The sequence below is a fragment of the Bos javanicus genome, chromosome 25 (genome assembly GCF_032452875.1).
Source record: "Bos javanicus breed banteng chromosome 25, ARS-OSU_banteng_1.0, whole genome shotgun sequence".
Lineage (NCBI taxonomy): Eukaryota > Metazoa > Chordata > Mammalia > Artiodactyla > Bovidae > Bos > Bos javanicus.
The window spans coordinates 25956407-25977746 of NC_083892.1; the positions used below are offsets into that span (position 1 = coordinate 25956407).

At 45.2% G+C, this 21340-nt stretch overlaps 1 protein-coding gene across 2 annotated transcripts; it reads right to left on the reverse strand.

The window, feature by feature from the left end:
• Positions 1 to 192: 192 nt before the first annotated feature.
• On the reverse strand, positions 193 to 20426 carry LOC133238438 (eukaryotic translation initiation factor 3 subunit C). Of its 2 annotated transcripts, none has more exons than XM_061401538.1 (21): positions 20329 to 20426; positions 20061 to 20191; positions 18401 to 18466; positions 18105 to 18294; positions 17577 to 17702; positions 17332 to 17386; positions 16598 to 16704; positions 16073 to 16200; positions 9316 to 9475; positions 9092 to 9195; positions 8497 to 8638; positions 8206 to 8331; positions 7981 to 8074; positions 6840 to 7030; positions 6396 to 6620; positions 2326 to 2689; positions 1063 to 1222; positions 904 to 969; positions 728 to 815; positions 470 to 632; positions 193 to 371 (listed from the first exon to the last, which is right to left on the reverse strand). In XM_061401538.1, exons 2-21 carry the CDS (start codon positions 20159 to 20161, stop codon positions 289 to 291), a joined length of 2739 nt encoding a protein of 912 aa, XP_061257522.1. In that variant the 5' UTR covers positions 20162 to 20191; positions 20329 to 20426; the 3' UTR covers positions 193 to 288. The 2 variants fall into 2 exon arrangements, with proteins under 2 accessions (XP_061257522.1, XP_061257523.1); XM_061401539.1 differs by lacking the exon at positions 20329 to 20426 and adding an exon at positions 20280 to 20320.
• Between the last annotated feature and the right edge of the window lie 914 nt (positions 20427 to 21340).

Below are 21340 nucleotides of genomic sequence, written 5' to 3' on the forward strand. Positions count from 1 at the left end.
TTATGTTTTTACCATTTTTTGCCAAATGTCAAAGAGCAGCAAGCTCATGAAGTCGGGAATATGCCCAAGTCTACCCTGAATCCTGAGCCCTGTGCCTGTCACGGGATAGAAACTTAGAAACATAATTAGCAAATAAATGCATCTAACACACGTGCCAACCTCTGGCAACATGCAGACAACCAGGAACTGCAGTAACTCTAAACAGACCTTTAATGACAGACCTTTAATGCAGTGTGGTTGGACCTAAAGGGTGAATTGTCTAGGGCACTGGGGACAGAAGTCAAGCCTTCAGTAGGCCGTCTGAGACTGCTGCTGGCGGTAGCCACCTCGGCGCATGTAGCCCTCATTTTTCCGGTAGCCGTCTTTCTGGTCTGCAGGAGAGAGATGGGGAGGGGAGGTGGTGAGAGCCAATGGAGAGGCGGGAAGGGGGCCAAGATCCTGAGAGCGAACAGGGGGTGGGAGCACTCACCTCGGAAGTAGCCACCATAGGTACCCTGCTTGTGGTCAAACACCCGCTCGTTGTTCTCCACCAGGCTGCCCAGCTTCTCGGCCAGCTGCAGGGCCAGGTTCTGCTGGGCAGTGGGCTCCGTGCGGTGCATCACCACGGTCTGCGTCGGCTGGTCTAGGGAGGCCTGATAAGAGGGAGGCAGAGCAAGGGTCGGATCAGTCTCCTCCATGCCGAACTCTCTATGACACCACCTGCCCTGGCGCCACCCCTGGCTCTCACCATCAACTCCTCGTTAATGATCATCTTGCTGATGATGGAGTGTACCGTGGGCAGGTCCAGCTCAAACATGTCGGACAGTGTCTCCATGCTGGGGAGAAAGAAGGCCCAGAGCAGGGAGCGATGAGAATCCATGACCACAACCTGGGGCTCCTGTGTCTCCCCAGGGCCCATCCTACCTGATGGAGTCATAGACACTGCTGTAGGTGAACAGGTAAGTCCGCAGTGACTCCTCCTGGATCTTCCTGTGGGGAGAAGGAAGCAAAGGGGGAGACTGTCAGAGAGAAGACCAACCGGTCTTTTCTTTTCCCCCCACCAGGATCTCACTCTCGGCTCACCTAACCAGCATGGTTCTGACTTTGTCGGCCTCCGGGAAAAGGTCCCACACTTTGCCATTCATCTTCTCATTGATGATAAAACTGTGGCAGGTCTTCCAGTCGCCCATCTTCATGGCCTTAGAGGCAGCAACCACATGTTCCCTCATGGACTCAGGGGGGCCTGAAAGGTTGGGAATGAGGCAGGAACTAGGGAAACTTGGGACAAGGGCTCCTGTACCCACAAGCACTGTTTAAGGAGGAACCCGGGCCAGGAGAGCCAACAGCCAGACTGAGACTCTCCCTGCTCTCGGTTAAGTAGCCGTGTGACTGTACAAGTCACTGAGTATCAGAATAAATTTATTTAGACTAAATCAGTCCATGACGTGCCTCAGGGGATTGGTCAGTTCCCTGAAAACGTTGACAAATTGCTGTGTGCACCCTTATGTACCTTTTCCTAGGAAAGGGTCCAGAGATTTCATCAGGTTCTTACAAGATTCACTAACCTAAAAAAAAGTCTAACATCTCAATTGTTCTCTACTTTTGGTTTCACGCGGGCAGTAGTAGAGAGAGGCGGGGAATGAACTAAGAAGCCCTAAGAGACGCTGGACACACAGATTTTCACTGGAAATTTTCCAATTAGAAAAAACACAAAGCACCACTCCAGAGCCCAGACAAAACGTGCCTCAAGTGCACGTGCACTTAACACGACCACACACTTATCGGCAGAGGGCAAGTGCCTAAGGGCGTGGCGTGGGCAGGAAGCCTGGCTCAGTCACCAAGTCCTTCCATGCACCAGCCTCACAGGAAGGACGCAGTTCAAACTCTTTTCCCAGTGAAATTGCAAAAACCTCTGGACTGAGTGACTGGATCTTTCGAAGTAAGCAAAGGAGCCAATGCTAGACTCTTAATGCCCTGGATCTAGTTCATTAGCTGAAAAACATGCATGAAAGAGGAAAATGTCAGAGAGACACATATCAGCTGTGTTTACCCTGGGTAAAGTCACTTAACTTTTATGCCTCAGTTTCTTAATCAGGAAAAAGGGGGTCCTAATAGTATCTACATCATAGGATTATTACTAATGAAAAAAATTACTATTTATAAAACATCTAGCGTCAGACAGTACTATGTAAGTTTACAGTAATTTAAAAATATTGTTGGAATCAGGTCACAGAAAGTTTAAACCATTCTGAGGGAAAGTTACTCCCTGTAGCATCTCAATCCTCTGATCACAAGCAGTGAAGGAACAAACGAGCAGAGTCTGCTGCGCCAGAGCCCCCCACTCACCCAGCAAGGGCTGCCGCTCGCCCACCCGCAGCTGGTGATGGAACTGCTTGCTGATCATGCGTCGGCGGGCGTCACTCTCGTGGGCGGCCATGTAGGGGATCTCCAGGAGCATGGCTGACACCAGGTAAACACACTCCAGCAGTTCCAGATTTATGTGCAGGTGGAAGGGCACCTGCCGGCGCCGCTCCACCTTCTCCTGCTCCTGGTTGCGCTCCTGCAGGCTGCGCAGCAGCAGACCCTGGCCCAGAAGCTCCTTGGCCCGGCCGCTTGACTGGATGTCCAGCAGGGCGTTGTGCGCGTCCTTGGTCAGGCCTTGGCGGAAGGCACAGATGCCCAGCTGCACCATGGTGCGGTTGTACAGGATCTAGGAGCGAAGGGCGATGCGCTCAGAGGTGACAGCCACAAGGCAATCGTCACACATACAACAGACATCGAGGACTACGCTGTGGGCTAGGACAGACACAAAACAGACCAAGTCCTGCCCTTCCATGGAGTTTACACTCTAGAAATAGGGGTGTGGAGGACAAAATAGCCATAATACACAGGTGGTGATTCATGCTAAGGAGAAAAATAAAGCAGAGGCGTTAAGAAGGGACTTTGTGTGGTGGTAGCAGTGGTGGGAACTCACAATTTTATGCAGGATAACTAGCAAAGGCCTCATTTTGAAGGTGATGTTTAAAAATAAAGACCAAATAGAAAAAGAGCAAGTCATGCAGATATCTGGGGGAAGAAGAATATTTTAGAAAAAAGGAAAAGTAAATGCAAAGGCCTTGAGGAAGAACTGTGCCAGACATATTCAAGGAACAAGGAGTTCCATATGAATGAGCTGGTAAAAGATGTGATCAGAAACTGGGCAAGTACAGGACCTTGTAAGCCATGTTAAAGATTTTTAAGATGATGAACTACTGGAAAGTTTTGAGCAAATAAAGTGATATAATTTGACTTTATCAATAGGATTACCCTGCCTGCTGTATAAAGAACAGCCTGAGGAGATGTAAAGGCAGAAGCAGACAGACCAGGAAGCTAACAGTGGCTTAGACCAAAGGGCAGGAGTGGAAGTGATATAAGTGATCAGATATGGATTTTCAACACAAATGCCTGGGGAATCAGATGTGGAATATGAGAGAAAAACAAGAATCAAGAAGGTTCTGCAAGGTTTCTGGCTTAGGCAATTGAAAAGATAGACTTGTCAATAATTAAGATAGGGACTATTGTAGGCAGTGTTTAAGTACAGATTTTGGCAGGGGGGAAAGACCAACAAAAATATAAACATCAATATCAGTCACTAACTTAAAATACAAAGAGCCTTAAAAAACACTAGCAAGCAGAATCCAGCAATATATAAGAGATAATACAGCAAGACCAAGTAGGATATATCTCAGGAAAGAAAGGCTGGTATAAAAATCTAAATCATGGTTATTTACCATATAAACAGAATAATGGCAAAATAACTGTGCACTATTTCAACAGATACAGGAAAACATTTTAACAAAACTCAACACCTATTAAGGACAAACATTCCCAGCCAGCTAGGACCAGAAGAGAATTTCATCAATCTGAGAAAGTCTATCTACAAAACTACTACAGCTAACATTATTTTACATGGTGAGATGTTCACTGCTTCCTTGCTAAGACTGGGAACAAGGCAAGATGGCTGCTCTCACTTCTATTCAGCACTAAGTATTAGATATTTGAATCATTGTAATATGGTAGAAGAGAAATTAAAAACAAAGAAGTCATAAAGACTGGTACAGTAATAAAATTGTTCCCATGTGCAGATAACATGATTCAGCAAAAAATCTTAAGTAATTTATAAAATACTAGACCCAATACTTTTGCCCCTCCGTGTCCATGGGGGATGGTTCCTGGATCCCCCCAACACCAAAATCTGCAGATGCTCAAGTCTCTTACATGAAATGACAGAGTATTTGTATATTTACAGTGTGTGTGACCTCAGTTGTCTGACTCTTTGCAACTCTATGGACTACAGCCCACCAGGCTCCTCTGTCCATGGGATTTTTTTCAGGCAAGAATACTGGAGTGGGTTGTCATTTCCTCCTCCAGGGAATCTTCCTGACCGAGCAATCGAACCCGTGTCTCCTGCATTGGCAAGCGGATTCTTTACTACTGAGCCACCTGGGAAATCCATATACATGGTACATCCTCCGAAATAATTCAAATCATCTCCAGATTACTTGTAACAACTAATAGAATTCTAAGTGCTTTGTAAATATTACCAGTTAAGACAAATTCTGGTTTTTTGGAACTTTCTGGATTTCCCCCCACAATGCCTTCAATCTGCAGTTGCTTGAATCCTTGAATATAGTCTGCTAGACTAAAACTGGGAGAAGGCAGTGGCACCCCACTCCACTACTCTTGCCTGGAAAATCCCACGGACAGAGGGAGCCTGGTTGGCTGCAGTCCCTGGGACCTCGAAGAGTCAGACATGACTGAGCGACTTCACTTTCACGCGCTGCAGAAGGAAGTGGCAAACCACTCCAGTACTCCTGCCTGGAGAATCCCAGGGACGGGGGAGCCTGGTGGGCTGCCGTCTGTGGGGTTGTACAGTCGGACACAACTGAAGCAACTTAGTAGCAGCAGACTAAAAGTGAATTTAGCAAAATGGCAGGATCCAAGGCCAAACATGAAAAAATTAACTGTATTTTTAAATACCTGTAGTTAACAATGAAAAAATGAAATTAAGAGGGGTTTCCTGGTGGTCCTGTGGTTAGGTGCTTGCACTGCCACGGCCCAGGTTTAATCCTTGGTTGGGGAACTGAGATCCCACAAGCCACAAGCCAGCCAAAATAAAAATTTAAACTAAAAATTACATTTATAAAAGCATCAAAAATCATATAATTCTCAGGAATAATTTTTAAAAGGATGTGTAGTATCTATGCAGTGAAAACCACAAGACACTGCAGACAAGTTGTAGAAATTAAATGAAGAGATAACATGTCAGATTGAAAGGTTCAAACTTGAACAGAGTCAGAGAAGTCATATGGCTTGACTTCAAAGACTTACTCTAAAAGAACAGCAATCAAGACAGTAGGGGCTGGCATAAAGAAAGACAAAAAGATGAAGAAATGGCATAGAATAAAGAGCTCAAAAATATACCTACAAGGTCATGTAATTTTTCATATGGTTTTTGGTTTCAAAGGCACCAAAGCAATACAATGGGGAAAGAATACAGTCTGACCCTGACTTCACACCATTTGCAAAAATCATAGATCTAAATGTGAAAGCTAAAACCATAAGAACTTCCAAAAAATAAAAAAAGAATATCTTTATGAATTACAGGTAAGCAAAGGTTTCTATAGACAGAATTTTCAAAATAATAACTGTAAGAGAAAAAACTGATATTTTGACTATGTACATTCAAAACACATGGTTAAAAAAGTGAACAGGAAAACTACAGACTGGAAAAATATCTGGAAAACATTTATCTGACAAAAGACTGATCTCCAAGATATATAAAGATTTCCTACAACTCAGTAAGATGAACAATCCTTTAAAAGAAAGGGATGGAGGAGTTGACAAGACATTTTATGTAAAAAACATAAAAGGCCAACAAAGCTTAAAAAGTAGTCAATTTCAATAGTTACCAGGGAAACACAAACTGATACGAGATGCCATTAGACAACTACTATTATGGCCAAAACCGAAAAGACCAACAACACTAAATATTGACAAAGTTGTTCAGCTGCTAAGTCGTTTCTGACTCTTTGCAACCTCATGGACTGCAACCCTCCAGCCTCCTTTGTCCACTGGATTCTCCAGGCAAAAATACTAGAGTGGGTTGCCATTTCCTTCTTGATGGGATCTTCCCAACCCAGGGATCAACCCCTTTCTCCTGCATTGGCATGTGGACTCTTCACCACTGGGCCACCTGGAAAGCCACGTGCAGGAGAACCAAAGAACGATGGCACCCGGGAAGAACCAAGCGTCTCCCTGTATCTGCGTCAGCCAGACAAGAGGCTGATCCGACTGAGCCGCCCCGCCCGAACAGAGAGAGAGGACAGGGCCCAGCCTGGTCTTCCCAGGGCCAGAGCGCCTCCCTGTCATCTTACCTGGACTGGTGGGTCTGCGTGCTGAATGTTGTCCTGCAAGTGGCTCATGAGCATGAGGTCCCGGGCCTGGTACCAGCGGGAGTGCAGGGCGTGATGGTAGATATGGCAGAGGATGGCGCACGTGCGGATTCGGTCTGTGCGGTCCTTGGCATAGATGTACTTGCACAGTCTCTCCATCAGCACAGCTGAGTCCTCACCCTCATTTTCGGCCTGATCTTGCTCAGACTGGAGGAGGAGATACGGCAAAGATAATGGTTCTAAATGGCTCTGGCTTCAGCAACCAAAGACGAGACTCCACCCTGCCTCATCCTAGTCCCTCGGGGTTTCCGTCTCTGCTCCACCTGACAGTCCCCAGGGAAAAGGAGATCTGTCATCAAGTCCCAATAGATGAGCAGAACCAGTGGACATACCCCCTGCCCTCTGAAATGGCGGCTGAGCACTCACCTTTGAGGAGCCCTCAGGGGGCGTAAGCTGCCGCTGATGGGCCTTGTAATCAAACTTGTAGTAGGTGTGGAGAATGCGCCTCAGGTAGATGCGGCAGACCTCCTCAGTGGTGCCCTTCTCCTCCAGGTAGCGCTGCACACGCTCAATGATGGCGCATACCTGGGCCTCGTCCTTCAGGTGCTCCACGTACTCTGGCAGGGACAGCACCCACCCCCCACTTAGCCAGGCACCCAGGCCTCCCCAACCATTCGCCCCTCATCAATCCAACAACCTCTCTGTTTTCTGTACCCATCAGAAAAGTGTGCCCATTGTGCGCTCAAAACACCATCCTCTCCTGGGACATGTTAAGCTCACTTTCCAAGCCTTCTGTCAGGCATTCTCTTCTGCTAACTCCCCCACGATTAACTCCTCATCCTCATTCAGCTCTCCCCTCAAATGGGCCCTACCTAAAGATGCTTTCTTCAAGCATTATTTCAAGCCGGCCACCACCTGTGTCATCCTCTGTTACAGGTCCTGATCTGAATTTTTACACTATCTATAACTGGTTCATTGTAAAAATTTATTTATTGGGCTGTTCCGGGTCTTAGTTGCAGCATGTGGAATCTAGTTCCCTGATAATTTAAACCCAGAACTCCTACATTGAGAGTACAGAGCCTTAGCCACTGAACCACCAGGGAAGTCCCTTGTTCATTTTTTCCTGTAGAACTGCCTTTCTTTAGCACCGAAATGTAAGCTTCACGAGCATGAAAGCCACAGGCTTTCTCATCCATAGTAACACTGTTTACTTGGTGGGCATAGGTGGACACTCACATTTTACCGTGTAAACGTCCTGTATTTCTTCATCCTAGAGCCTAAGGCATGCAAGCCAAACAAGTCAAGTGGACAGAGATCATATCCCAATGGTTCTCAAAGTTGCAGACAGCATCACCACTTAGAACACGTTAGCAATGCAAAATCTGATGCCGCATCCAGACCCAATGAATCACAAGCTGTGGGAGTGGGGTCCAGCATCTTACAAAGGCCCTGTGGTGTGAATGCTGGAGTAAGGAAGGGCTGGCTTCCCAAACACTCTTAAGTACAATCCTTCATTTTAACCCCTGTACTTTTCCTCCCACTGATGCCCATGCCTTCTCAGGCTCACCTTGGGAGTGAGGATCAGTGTTCTGCATTATTTTGGTAAATTCTTCATCCATTCGTTCCACCAGAGTTAAGATGCAGCCACGGACACGCAGTGGCTGAAGGGAAAGCAAAGAAGGAAATAAATTAGTCCACATTCCAGTCCTAGCTTTCAACCCTTCTGTCTCCGACGGGCCTTCCCAAAGCAGACAACACACACCTCCAATTAGGTGCCGAATCCCCTCTTTACCTGGTCTGCGTTATGCAGGTTCTCACTCTCTTCCAGAATGTTCTCTCCAACAAAGATGTTAGGGTTTGCAAACAGGATGTCCATCAGCTCATTGATGCAGTCCAGACACTTCTGCCACATCTCAGGCTGCCAAGAGAAGGCAGTCAAGGTGCGCAGGTGGAACAAGCAGATGCCTCCCACGTGCCTTTCCCCAGGAATCCAGGGGCCTTCCTCAGCCATTGAGTCCTGAGACACGAGTTCCCTTCCCACGACCCACCAGCTCCACCCTGGGATGCTCAGTATCACTCTTACCTTCATGTATGTAGCCAGGTTGGGGTTGTAGTCATAGAGAGAGGCGATGATGTTGAACTTGATCTTGACGATGACGCCCTCTCCTAGGTTGTTTTCAGAGGCAATCTGAACCAGCAGCTGCAGCAGCTCAATCTGGGCTGCACTGTAGGGGGGAGAGAATTGGGTGAGGAGGAGGAGACACATTAAAAAGCCTCACCTTGTCCTCTTCAGACAAGCAAGGCAACCTTTTTTCCAACACCCACCCCCAGCCTCACCACCTGTACACTTGCTTTTCCTTCATAAATTTCAAACAGAAATAGGAATAATGCAAACTACCATCCTCTTCAGTCATGGAACAACTAAAGAAGGTGAGCATTACTCCCATTTTACAAATGGGGAAACAGCCCCCAAAGGTTAAGTGACTGAATTAAGGTCAAAGGGAATGCAACTAGCAGACAATGGACCGGGAGTATTCCAACTACTTCAGTCCTTCTACTGTAGCCACACACAGATCTTCCCAAAGAGCACTATTTCCCCACCAACCTCCAGCTCCATTATCTCAAGAGAAAAGGAGCTTTCACCCTGTAATCACGAAGCCCAGGCCCACGAATCTTACCGATCAGTTCCCTTCTTGCCTCGTGCCTGTAGGATCTCATTCAGTTTCTTGATGACAACAGCATGGGTGATCTCAGTTCCCTTGGCAAACATTTTTGGCTTTTCCTAAGTAACACACGTTACCATGAGCAGGCTGCCGTAACTTTTCTCGCAAATCTGACATGGACAGCACCCATATGCTCTCTCAGACTGGTTCCCCATTCATTTTAGTTCTAAGATCCTCACCTTAACGAGGGGCACACCACCTCGGACTCTCTCCCACTCGCCACCCTCATTGTCTTCCTCCTCCTCGTCCGGGCGCCTGGACTTCCTGTCGTGCTTCTTCTTGGCTTTGTCCTCCCGTTTCTTCTCAGCCGCCTTCTTGTCCTCCTCTGTGGTGGGGGCCCTGCCAAGAGCCACAGGAGAAGATGAAAGATCAGTCCCCTCTCCACCTGAGGCATTTCCCTCCCACAAACTTCTTTTTCTCCACCTAAACCTGAGTCCAAGTTACACTCTACAAGAATGACCTACGGTTAACTATAACCATCGCCAAAGTAAGGGCTACTAAGCAGCTGCATCTGTCAGGCTACTAGCCAAGGTCTGTTACCAGATCACACTGAGAAACTCATGAAGGGAAAGGTTTGGCCTGGTTTAAGAATACAGAGATGCTAACTACGCTGCCACAGACACAGAAACAGCCTGTCATGCTGCTTCACAACTGAGCTCGGAGGTTTTCCAAAAAACCCATAAGCAACACAGTTGTTCTCTGGTACTAGCTGCTCTGTCCAGACTAGGTTGGGCAACCGACTAATTAGTTTAAAATCAGTGCTTAGGGGAAAAAAGTGCAAGATTATTTTTGCTGTTCCCAGACTGGCTGCTTTCCCCCTACCCTTCTTTCCTCTCTTATGATGAATGATTAATAAAAAATTCTGAATTTTAAAAACAAAACTGCTCAATACAACAAAATGTACCGCTGCCCCTAAGAGAGAAAGAACACTGGCTACCTCGAAGTGGGTTTAACCCACCTGATGCCTGAAACTATCTCCAGATTCTAATACTTATATTAAACCAAATACTTATAATAAGGTATTAAACATTAATACTCATAATAAGCCAAATGACAGGGACAAATTATTTCAAACTTTATACATTTAAACATTTACAAATAAATTTTATTTTAAATGCTTATAAGATTTGACTACATTTTAGTAATAGTTTATAAATTTTCCAGTTGGATTAAAACTTTCCCTTGGCCAAAAAAATTATGCCGTAAGTTTTTTTTTTTCTGCCATGCTGCACTGCTTGTGGTATCATGGTTCCCCAACAGGCAATGAACCTGGGCCATGGCAGTCAGAGTGCTAAATCTCAACCATATGACCACCAGGAACTCCCTGTGCCTTAACTCTAAATAAAAGCTTACTGGTTTCCCTTCTGTACTATTGCAATATTCTCTAATAAAAATTCATTTCATAGGCAAAGTCCTTTGAAAATATGTAAAGCATGTTCATTAAGCTGAAACTGTCTGGTCTGCATCATCCATACCCAAAGCTCTGAGATCAAAGGACCTGTGTGTGTGCCTGAGTGCTCTCACTTCAGTCGTATCCAACTCTGTGACCCTATGGACCACAGCCCACCAGGCTCCTCTGTCCATGGCATTCTCCAGGCAAGAATACTGGGATGGGCTGCCATGCCCTCATCCAGGGGATCTTCCAGAGAACCCATGTCTCTTACATCTCCTGCACTGACAGGGGGATTCTTTACCACAATGGGCCACCTGTGAAGCCCAGGACCTAATGCTATTTAAAAATCAATGCTGTCTATACTTAAAAAGAATTTAATCTTCCTTGGCCTAAAGTTTTACTCTAAACCCTGAAGATACTGTGATTCACATATCAAAAACATGATGAACTCTCACCCTATGCAATTCTAACTGAAAGACCTAAAATTTGACTTGACCTCTCCCCTATGGCAGAGTATACCTTGGTATATTCAAATCTTGTTAGAAATGATCAGAAAACTAACATTTCTGCTCTCAGGTATATATTCAACACATACAATCTACTTTTCTATGACATTACCAGATACACCTCTACCTAAATACACAACTAAGAAATTGAGATGGTTAGATAGCAACACCAACTCAATGGACATGAATTTGAGCAAATGCTGGGAGATAATGTAGAATGCGGAGCCTGGTGTGCTGCAGTCCATGGGGTCACAAAAAGCAGAACATGACTTAGCGAATGAACAACAAAACTACACTGAAAAGGACCATTCCACACCCTCTTTACCACAACTCTTATCTAGAGCTGCTAGACATACACATACTAGATTTCCTCAGTTTGTACTTAAGAATTTCTATCCCAACTACAAATTCAGAAACACAAACACGTGATTTATAATTTATCTCCAGTATGGTCCAAAATAACAAATAATTTAAAATTTTAGCCCCAAACTAAAAAATTCCTTAAGTAAGAATTAACCCTAAATAGAGAATTCCCTGACAATCCAGCGGTTAGGACTCTGAGCCTATACTGTTAAGTGCATGGGTTTGATCCCTGGCTGGGGAACTAAGATTCCCCCAAGCCATGTGTCTCAGCTAAAAATTTTTAAAAAAGAAAAAGAATTAATCCAAAACAAAACTGATTTCAAATACTGGTCAGTCAGGTTAATAAATAAAGATGTGCAGTAAATAACAATTTACTGTACCTGGATAAATATTTTGGGAAAAAAATCAATTAAGAAAACAGCCACTTGATTAAAAGTTCACTCAACTGACTTCTTAATGACATTCTCCTAGACAGACTTAGCCTGATTAGAAAATTAAACAGACGAAAGATCCTAAATGTTTATTATATCTGTGACTGTCCTCATATTTTCTGCCCAAACCCACTACCTAATATCCAGGTGCTTTAATGTTGCTAGACAACCTTATTACCCTTATTACATCAAAGAGACTGAAGCTCTTGAGATTAAACCTGTTTATGTGTTTGTTTTGACCAAAAGATGAAAGCTGAGAAATTCTGGTATAGATTGGCTTAAAATGGAGATGTTGAGAAAGGATGCTGGCAGACATTACAGGAGACAGCCTGTCTTGTTTCTAGATAATCCATTAAGAACTGAAATCAACCCTGGCTGGCTTAGATAGCTAATGAGTTTACACACACACAAATGTGCAAACAAAATTCAATATTCCCACCGCTGTCTGTGGTTCTTCCCTTCTTTGTTCCTCTTTCTTATACAAATTCTCTTTTGTCCTAGCTTGGAAACCAATCTTAAAAATTGGTCTACCTCGTTACACAAATAAAACAGTGTATCTGAATTATCCTTTAACACCACAAAACCAAAAGCTCTTAATGTCAATAAGACCTTTGAGGATTCCATAGTTAACTAGACCACTGACATTTAAATTTTAAATAAATCTAATCTTAAAAAAATTTTTTTTGGGGAGGGGGGCTCTGGGTGAGGTTAGGTGTACAAAGTAAACTTTCATAGGTTTGAAAAAAAAAATCTATCCAGGGTAATCTCTAAAGTGAAAAATTAATAAAGACAGGATTAATCTTTTTTTAAAAAAAGGGCTTCCCCATAGCTCAGTTGGTAAAGAATCCGCCTGTAAAGCAGAAGACCCTGGTTTGATTCCTGGGTCAGGAAGATTCGCTGGAAAAGGGAAAGGCTACCCACTCCAGTATTCTGGCCTGGAGAATTCCATGGACTGTATAGTCCTTGGGGTTGCAACGAGTTAGCTGGACATAACTGAGAGGCTTTCACACTTCACAATCTTAAAGTAATTATTCTGAAAAATAATTTGCAAAGTCAAACCTCTCTTGGTTTTCGTTGAGGATTTTTGAATTTAAATTTCATGAAAGATACTGGTTTGTAGCTTTTTCTTGTGATAGCCTAAGTTTAACTTTAGAGTCCAACTTGTCTCCTCAGTCCAGCTTGACTCCTGTGCCTTTGTGCAGCACAGAGGTGAAGTGGACACTGACACACACTGGCCCGAACAGTGGGACGTCAATACCCAACTACTGAAAGACAAACCCATAAAGGAGATACAAAAGCTATGAACCAGTAATAAGGGTGACAGTTCTACAGGCTGTCAACAAGCATAAAAGATGAGTTTCACAGTAAAGCGAACTTAAGAGATGGTTAATAAAACAAAGTTAAGCAGATTGAATTTGCTTAACTGATGCATGGTTGTAAATCCTCTGAGAAAGGAATATGATACTGTGGTATAAGAAATATGCATTTGGTCTTTGTCCTCGGTTCCTGGCACAGAGCTCCTAAATCCCTTGGAACTTCCCAAGCAATAGGATCATCTTTCGTTCTAATGAGGCTTTGGCAGGCTTCAAGAAAGGTTTCAGGATGGAGGCTGGTTGCCAGAAAGACCCGGGCATGAACAGAGGGTTGGAACTTACAGCCCCACCTTCTGACCACTGGGGAACAGGAGAGGGACTGCAAATGAAGCCCATGATTAATGGTCAACCATTTAAGCAATCATGGTCACATAATGATGCCTCCATAAAAATCCCTACATGACAGTCTGGATGGAGGCATTCCTGGCTGGTGAACCATGGAGGTGCTAGAAGGATGGTGTGCTCAGAGAGGAGGACATCAAAGCTCCATGCTGCTTCTCCCACATCCTGCCCTATGAGTGCTTCCATTTGGCAGTTTCTGAGTTGTATCCTTTATAACAAGCTGGTAACAGTAAGTAAAGACCTTGATGCTGGGAAAAACTGAAGGCAAAAGGAGAAGAGGGCAGCAGAGGATGAAGACGGTTGGATAGCATCACCGACTCAACGGACATGAACTTGAGCAAACTCTGGAGACAGCAGAGGACAGGGAAGACTGGAGAGCTGCAGTCCATGGGGCTGCAAAGAGTCAGACATGACTTAGCGACTGAACAAACAAAAACAACAGTAAAGAGCTTTCCTGAGTTCTGTGGGTTGATCTAGCAAATTATTGAACCAGAGGAAGGGGCTGTGAGAACTCTCTGAATTTAGAACTGGTTGGCCAGAAGTATAGGAGTCAAACTTGGAACTTAACAACTGGCATCTAAAGTGGCGGCAGTCTTGTCGGGTCTGTGCTAACTTTGGGGAGTTAGTGCCAGAACTGAATTGAGTACTGAAAACCCATCTGGTGTCCAGAGAGTTGGAGAACTAACTGGTATGAGAAAAAAACTGACACATATTGGTGTCAGAAGTGTTTGGAATTAAAAAAACAGAAAGAGATATACCACACTCCCTGAACCTGACCACAGTTGCTCCCTGGAGCACACAATGAAAAATGTTTCGCAGTAAAATGGCTATGTCTAGATTCCTGTAATGTCATAGAACTCACTAACACCTGAAGCAATGTAATTCCAACTTTTGAAAGCAGAAAAGCAACCCTTAGAGCATCAGTATTCCTGCCAGTTATCACTGAGCTTGATACTTGACTACTGCAGACTACGCAGGCATAGCTATCACTCTGAATTCAAAGGAGGAAGGAGAAGGATCGAAGGTTAAGTGACTCACCCGAGTTGACAACAACTGAAGTAGAATGGGCTAAGACCAGAATTCCAATCAGACTCCTCTCCCACTCTGTAACGGTACTAGTAAAACTCAGGAAGGCTTGCTGCAGTCTACATGCTATGTACTAAGTTCTCAGAAGAGGGACAAGAGAACCAGCTATCACTGAGGACTCACCAACCCCAGTCCTGGGCTGCGGGGGTGTACCACTCTGCTGTATTCTTGCAAGCATCCTTAAGGCAGGGTCAAGTACCACCCCATTCTACAAATAAGAAAACTGAAGACTGGAAATGTTAAAGATAGTTTATCCAATATTACACAGTTATTAAGGGGCTTCCCTGGTAGTTCAGAGGTAAAGAATCTGCCTGCCAAGCAAGAGACACAAGTTCGATCCCTGGAAAAGAAAATGGCAACCCACTCTAGTATTCTTGCCTGGAGAATCCCCATGGACAGAGAAGCCTGGCAGGCTACAGTCCATAAGGCTGCAAAAGAGTTGGATATGACTTAGCAAGTAAACAACAATCAGCATCAAAGAAAGATAAAACAGTCCACAGGCAGTGAGTATTGCTGTCATTAAGTATCTGGACACTGGAGCCTTCAAATCCATCTGCAAGACACATTAGCTTCATAACCTTAGCCAACTAATACACTTGACTTTGAGATCCCTCTGTTGGCCTCTGCAACCTAAAAGGACCTCACAGGGGGAGAGGCAATATAGGGGCAGGGGAATAAGAGGTGCAAACTACTTTGTTTTCGTGGCTCAGTCGCTACGTCCGACTCTTTGCAACCCCAAGGACTGTAGCATGCTAAGCTCCCCTGTCCTCCACTATCTCCTGGAGTTTGTTGACATTCCAGCGAGTCAGTGATGCTATCTAACCATCTCATCCTCTGCTGCCCAGGTACAAAATAAGCCACAAGAACATACTGTATAACATCAGGAACAGAGCAAATATTTACACTCTATAAAGGGAGTGTAACTTTTAAAAATTATGGATCACTGGACTTCCCTCGTGGTCCAGTAGTTAAGAATCCACCTGCCAATGCAGGGGACATGGATTCAATCCCTGGTCTGGGAAGATTCCACAAGCTGCAGGGCAACTAAGCCTGTGCACCACAACTGCTGAGCCAGCACGTGCCTAGAGCCCATGCTCTGCAACAAGAGAAGCCATCGCAATCAAAGCCCACACGCTGCAACTAGAGGGTGGACCCTGCTCGCCACAACTAGAGAAAGCAAACGAGCAACCAAGACCCAGTGCAGGCAAAAATAAAGTTTTTTAAAAAAAAATTACGTATCATTGTATTGTACATCTGTAACTTATATACTATACAGCAACTATACTCCAATAAAACATGTTTTACTGTAAAAATAAATAAAAACTAAAACTGAAAGGGAAAATAAATAAGTGGGACTCCAGAGAAGGAGCAACAACTTTCAAGATGACTTTAAAGGCTTCCTGCCCTTTCCCTGTAGCCTGCAGTACCACTACTTTTCTTACTTTTTAAGGAATCTTGAAGCCAGCACAGTCTGTTTCCCTTCTTCCTCTTCTGAGTCTGAATCAGAAGATGTGGAACTTGTATCCCAAGCTTCTGAATCCTCTGACTCTTCTGAGTCCTCATCTTCATCCTTAAAAGAAAAAAAGATCAGAAGAAAGACAATGGGAAGACTGACTGGTGCTATCTCTGCTCTCCCTGCTGACCCGTGCTCTAAAGATTCTTCGGAGCAGAATGAGTGGTTGAATCAGGACATTAAGAGCTGGACTGGTCCACCAAGACCCAGAGAGAAGTGGTGACTTGCTCCAGGAACACAAAGCTCCCCAGAGGCAGAGGTGGGACCAGAATCTAGTTCTCCTGATTCCAAGTCACTCTGTGCTCTAATCGAAAAGGAAATCTGTTCTGAGACCATACTCGGCTAATCCCCACCCTTCCCAACTCTAGGCCCCTGAGAGTCTATTCTTCTCCCCAGAGACCCAAGCATGGTCCAGAGCAAGCAAACCACCCCTCAGTGTAACCCTGGCTCTAACCTCCTTTTTGAGGAACTTTCGACTCTCTCCAGAAGGGGCTTCTGATTTCTTCTTTAAAAAAGCTGCAGCAGTGACTCCATCATCATCCTCATCCTCATCTGAAGAGCCTGGTAGGGAAGGCGAGAGAGGAAAAAAACAGAAGGGGGAAGAGGTGAATGGCAACCAATACAACAAGCCAAGGAAACCCCAAATTTTAGCTCTCCTTGTGCTTTGTGCTCAATCGCATTATTTTTGGAGACCCCATGGACTGCAGCCAGGCAGGTGCCTCTGTCCATGGGATTTCCCAGGCAAGAAGACTAGAGTTGGTTGCCATTTCCTTCTCCAGCAGATCTTCCCACCTAGGGATTGAACCTGCATCTCCTGCACTGCAGATAGATTCTTCACTGCTCAGCCACCAGGAAAGTCCTTTTGACCTTCTGCTGCTGCTGCTAAGTTGCTTCAGTTGTGTCTGACTCTGTGCAACCCCATAGACGGCAGCCCACCAGGCTCCCCCGTCCCTGGGATTCTCCAGGCAAGAATACTGGAGTGGGTTGCCATTTCCTTCTCCAATGCATGAAAGTGAAAAGTGAAAGTGAAGTCGCTCAGTCATGTCCAACTCTCAGAGACCCCATGGACGGCAGCCTACTAGGCTCCTCCATCCATGGGATTTTCCAGGCAAGAGTACTGGAGCGGGTTGCCATTGCCTTCTCCGTTTGACCTCCTAACCAACTGCAATTAAGGGTTTTCTCACTCACCTTCTGAATCCTCCTCGTTCTTCTCAGCATCTTCATCTGCAGACTGCTCAGGGTTCTTGACAGAAGGAAATGAGAAAATTAAGGATGCCTGCCAGCCACTACTCCATCCCACCCTCTCCACCCCACAGAGCTGTCATCATGATTCCTTCCCCAGCCACACACTTCAGATGTGCAAATGCTTTTTTGTCTCAGTCATGGGGGTCACTGTCCCCACAGTTTAAGAAGTCTCCCTCTAGCACCCCTACCTGCTTGTAATTTGTAATATGAGACTCAAAATCTCGGTTGTATTTTCGGATCTTCTGGCGCAGAGTGCTCAGGGCCTTGGCATTATTCTTGTTCATCTTCTTCTTCCCTTCTTTATCTTCCCATAGCTGAAGGAAAGAACAGGGAAGAAAAAGAGAATGGAGATCTGAGATTAAGTAGTCTTCTCTCAACTTCAGGCTTCACACTGTTGAGTCTTGCTATCTACATTCGTATCTACTACTTAATAACTGCACATATTAACTTATGTTGCTTAATGACCCTTTATGTATGTATCGCTATGAAAAGTACAAAACCACAAGTAAAAGAGTAATACAAGAATAAGTATGATTAAAACTCTTAGCCTAAAAAAGTCCCTCTCCTTGCTTCAACCCCCCTATTTCTTACGTTTTGGGAAACACTGAGTATTTGGCAAACAACTCGAGAGGAGACATGTCTCTGGATATGGGTTAGGACAAAGCTCCAGGTCCACAGTCCCCTTCTGGATCCCCCAGCAATCACAGGAATCACACCTCATTAAGATAGTCCTCCAGGTCAGCTAGGATCCGGATATAGAACCGGGGGACACCTTCCTTGTCCACAATGCTCTTAGCCTTCCCATATGCTTTTCCCAGGAGCTCAAACTCTTCCAGGCACTTGGTGACATCCCGAATCTTCATGGCATTACGGATGGTCCGGATAAGGTTGGTCAGTTCCTCAAACCTGGTTTGAGAGCCCAATACCACATTGGACATGCCCACCGTCACCAACCAGAAAACCCAACACTGCCCCAGAGACTCCCCATCACCCAGCCTCCCCACGGCCTCACCTTTTATCCTTGGCGCTTCGGACAACTCTCTTGGTGTCTTCTTCATCCTCACTCAGCAACAATGGCCTATTTGAAATGAACAGAAACTATTAACTTCTGTTCCTAACTCCACTCTTTCCAAATGCTCTCTCTTTTCCTCTTCCAACAGGGCAGGTGGAAGTGAATAACTTAGGCCCACTCCTACCACACCCATCCTGTTTCACTCTTCCTCTTCATGGCCTTATCATATAGAACTCAATCTTCTTAGCTTACTTCAAGTGAGGGTGTTTGTCAAATGTTGTAACTCATACAAGGATGAGAATGACTGTCTCCATCCTCAAACATAAACAAACGAAGGTGCTTATTTATTGTGTCAAAAAAATTATGTGAAGACACAGGTCACTAAGAATTACAAAAAGTCAAGAGAAAAGGTACCTTACCCAGAATGAATGGAAAAGGTGGTACCTGAACTAGGTCCTGGAAAGCAACATTTCCCACAGTGGGAGAGGACAAGGAAAGAGCCTCAATGGCTTTGACACCTCCATTTCTAGTTATTTTCCTTCAATAATTAAAAACCACACCGCAGACAGAATTCAGCTGGTAACAATATCTCTTTTCTTTCCATTCTATTAATTTTTCCAATTATTTCCTATTTTATAACAAGTAATGTGATTTTCCACTTGTGACACAGATACGGAACTATATCCATATGGATATATATAGATTCTTTTTCTTCATCTTTAAAAATGAGTTTTATGCTGAAACAAGACTCTGAAGTGGAAATGTATATATATTCTTCAGTTCAGTTGCTCAGTCGTGTCCGACTCTTTGCAACCCCATGAATTGCAGGACGCCAGGCCTCCCTGTCCATCACCAACTCCCGGAGTTCACTCAGACTCACGTCGATCGAGTCAATGATGTCATCCAGCCATCTCATCCTCTGTCGTCCCCTTTTCCTCTTGCCCCCAATCCCTCCCAGCAAGCACAGGTATATGACAAAAATAACGAAGGTGGCATGGATGATGGAATTTTGAGGAACAACATTTCAATGTTTCGAAGGGAGAAAAAAATTTCAATTTGCAGAGATGGGAGAAGAGTATTTAAATGGAGGTAAACAACAGGAGGGGGGATTCTCTGGTGGCTCAGAGGTAAAGAATCTGCCAGCTAATGCAGGAGATGCAGGTTCCATCCCTGGGGTGGGAAGATCCCTGGAGAAGGAAATGGCAACCCACTCCAGTATTCTTGCCTGGAGAATCCCAGGGACAAGAGGCCAGTGGGCTACAGTCCATGGGGTGGCAAAGAGTCCCGACAGGACTTAGCAGCTAAACAAAACAGGAAAATACTAACAGACGTTTAAGAACCTCAGAGTCACATCAAGGAACTCCCAAACATCAAGCAAGTATTTGGGGTTTCTTACTGATTCAACAGGCTTAGCCAGTGGGAAATCTTTAACTCTATCCTTTGCCTGGTGGGAGGATTCCCACAATTCACAGCACCCTAAGCTTTATGATCTCCCCCCCGCAACAGTGCTTCAGTCCCTTAAACTCTCAACATCCTCAGAACCCGCTCTCACCGCCCCCACTTCCATTCCCCTTTCCTCTCGCGTATACAAGGCCTTCCAGGCTGCTGAACCTCCGGCCCCCCACCCCGAATGGTCCCCATGGCCTAGGCCCTCACTCACTGTTTGCCGTAGTTACCCCCGACAGGTTTGGTGACGAGCTCCTCCCCGGACAGGGACGACTCAGACTCGCTGTCCGAACCCGTGGTAAAAAACCGCGACATGGCGACGGCGCTGAGCGGCTGCGGCCGGACCTGTGAAAGAGACCAAAAGTCAGGGGCTCCGAGAAGGGGACGGGGGCCGCCATCTCCAGACCCCCACCCTTACCGTCCCCGCACATACGCTAACCCGGCTCCCCCTTCCCGAAGCACGAGGCCCATAAAATACGTACCAGCTGAGCTCCCAAGTCACACTGCTTAACCAAAGCAGCGGAAACGCGGCGAGAAGGCGGGACTTTGCGTCACTTCCGGGAGTCGCCGACGAACTACATTGTGTCACTACAACTCCCAGTGGCCCTCGCGGCACGCAGGCCCTGAAGTAATTTTGGCTAAACGCGTTCTACAGATTCCCGGATCCTACAGCGTTTCAGTACAGTTGCTCAGTTGTGTCCAACTCTTAACGACCCCAGGGACTGCGGCATGCCAGGCTTCCCTGTCCATCACCAACTCCAGGAACTTGCTCAAACTCATGTCCATCGAGTCGGTGATGCCATCCAACCATCTCATCTTCTGTCGTCCCCTTCTCCTGCTTGCAGTCTTTCCCAGAATCAGGGTCTTTTCCAATGAGGCAGCTCTTCGCATCAGGTGGCCAAAGTATTGGAGTTTCAGCTTCAGCCATCAGTCCTTCCAATGAATATTCAGGACTGATTTCCTTTAGGATTGACTGAGTGGATCTCCTTGCAGTCCAAGGGACTTTCAAGAGTCTTCTCCAACACCACAGTTCAAAAGCATCAATTCTTCAGCATTCAGCTTTCTTTATGGTCCAACTCTCAAATCCATACATGACTGCTAGAAAAACCATAGCTTTGAGTAGATGGACATTTGTCAGCAAAGTAGTCTCTGCTTTTTAATATGCTAAGTTGGTTATAGCTTTTCTTCCGAGGAACGAGCGTCTTTTAATTTCATGGCTGCAATCACCATCTGCAGTAATTTTGGAGCCCAAGAAAATAAAGTCTGTCACTGTTGCCATTGTTTCCCCATCACACACCTCACCTATGGAATTAGAAGCACAGGATCAGGAGTTTACTTTTTAAAGTGCCAACGTGATGCTGATGACCTGCAAGGTTTTTTGTTGGTGGTGGTTGTTTTTTTTTTTCAACTTCTTTTAAGCTTTATTGAGATATAATCATCAAATAAATAATTCTGTCTTTAAGGTACACAACTTGATATTTTGATCCACATTGT

Coding starts and splice junctions, on each gene's coding strand:
- LOC133238438 (XM_061401538.1), bottom strand. CDS start 20,161: ATGTCGCGGTTTTTTACCACGGGTTCGGACAGCGAGTCTGAGTCGTCC. Junction 18,295..18,400: donor CGAAGCGCCAAGGATAAAAG/GTGAGGCCGTGG, acceptor CTCTCAAACCAG/GTTTGAGGAACTGACCAACC. Junction 6,621..6,839: donor CCCCTGAGGGCTCCTCAAAG/GTGAGTGCTCAG, acceptor CTCCTCCTCCAG/TCTGAGCAAGATCAGGCCGA.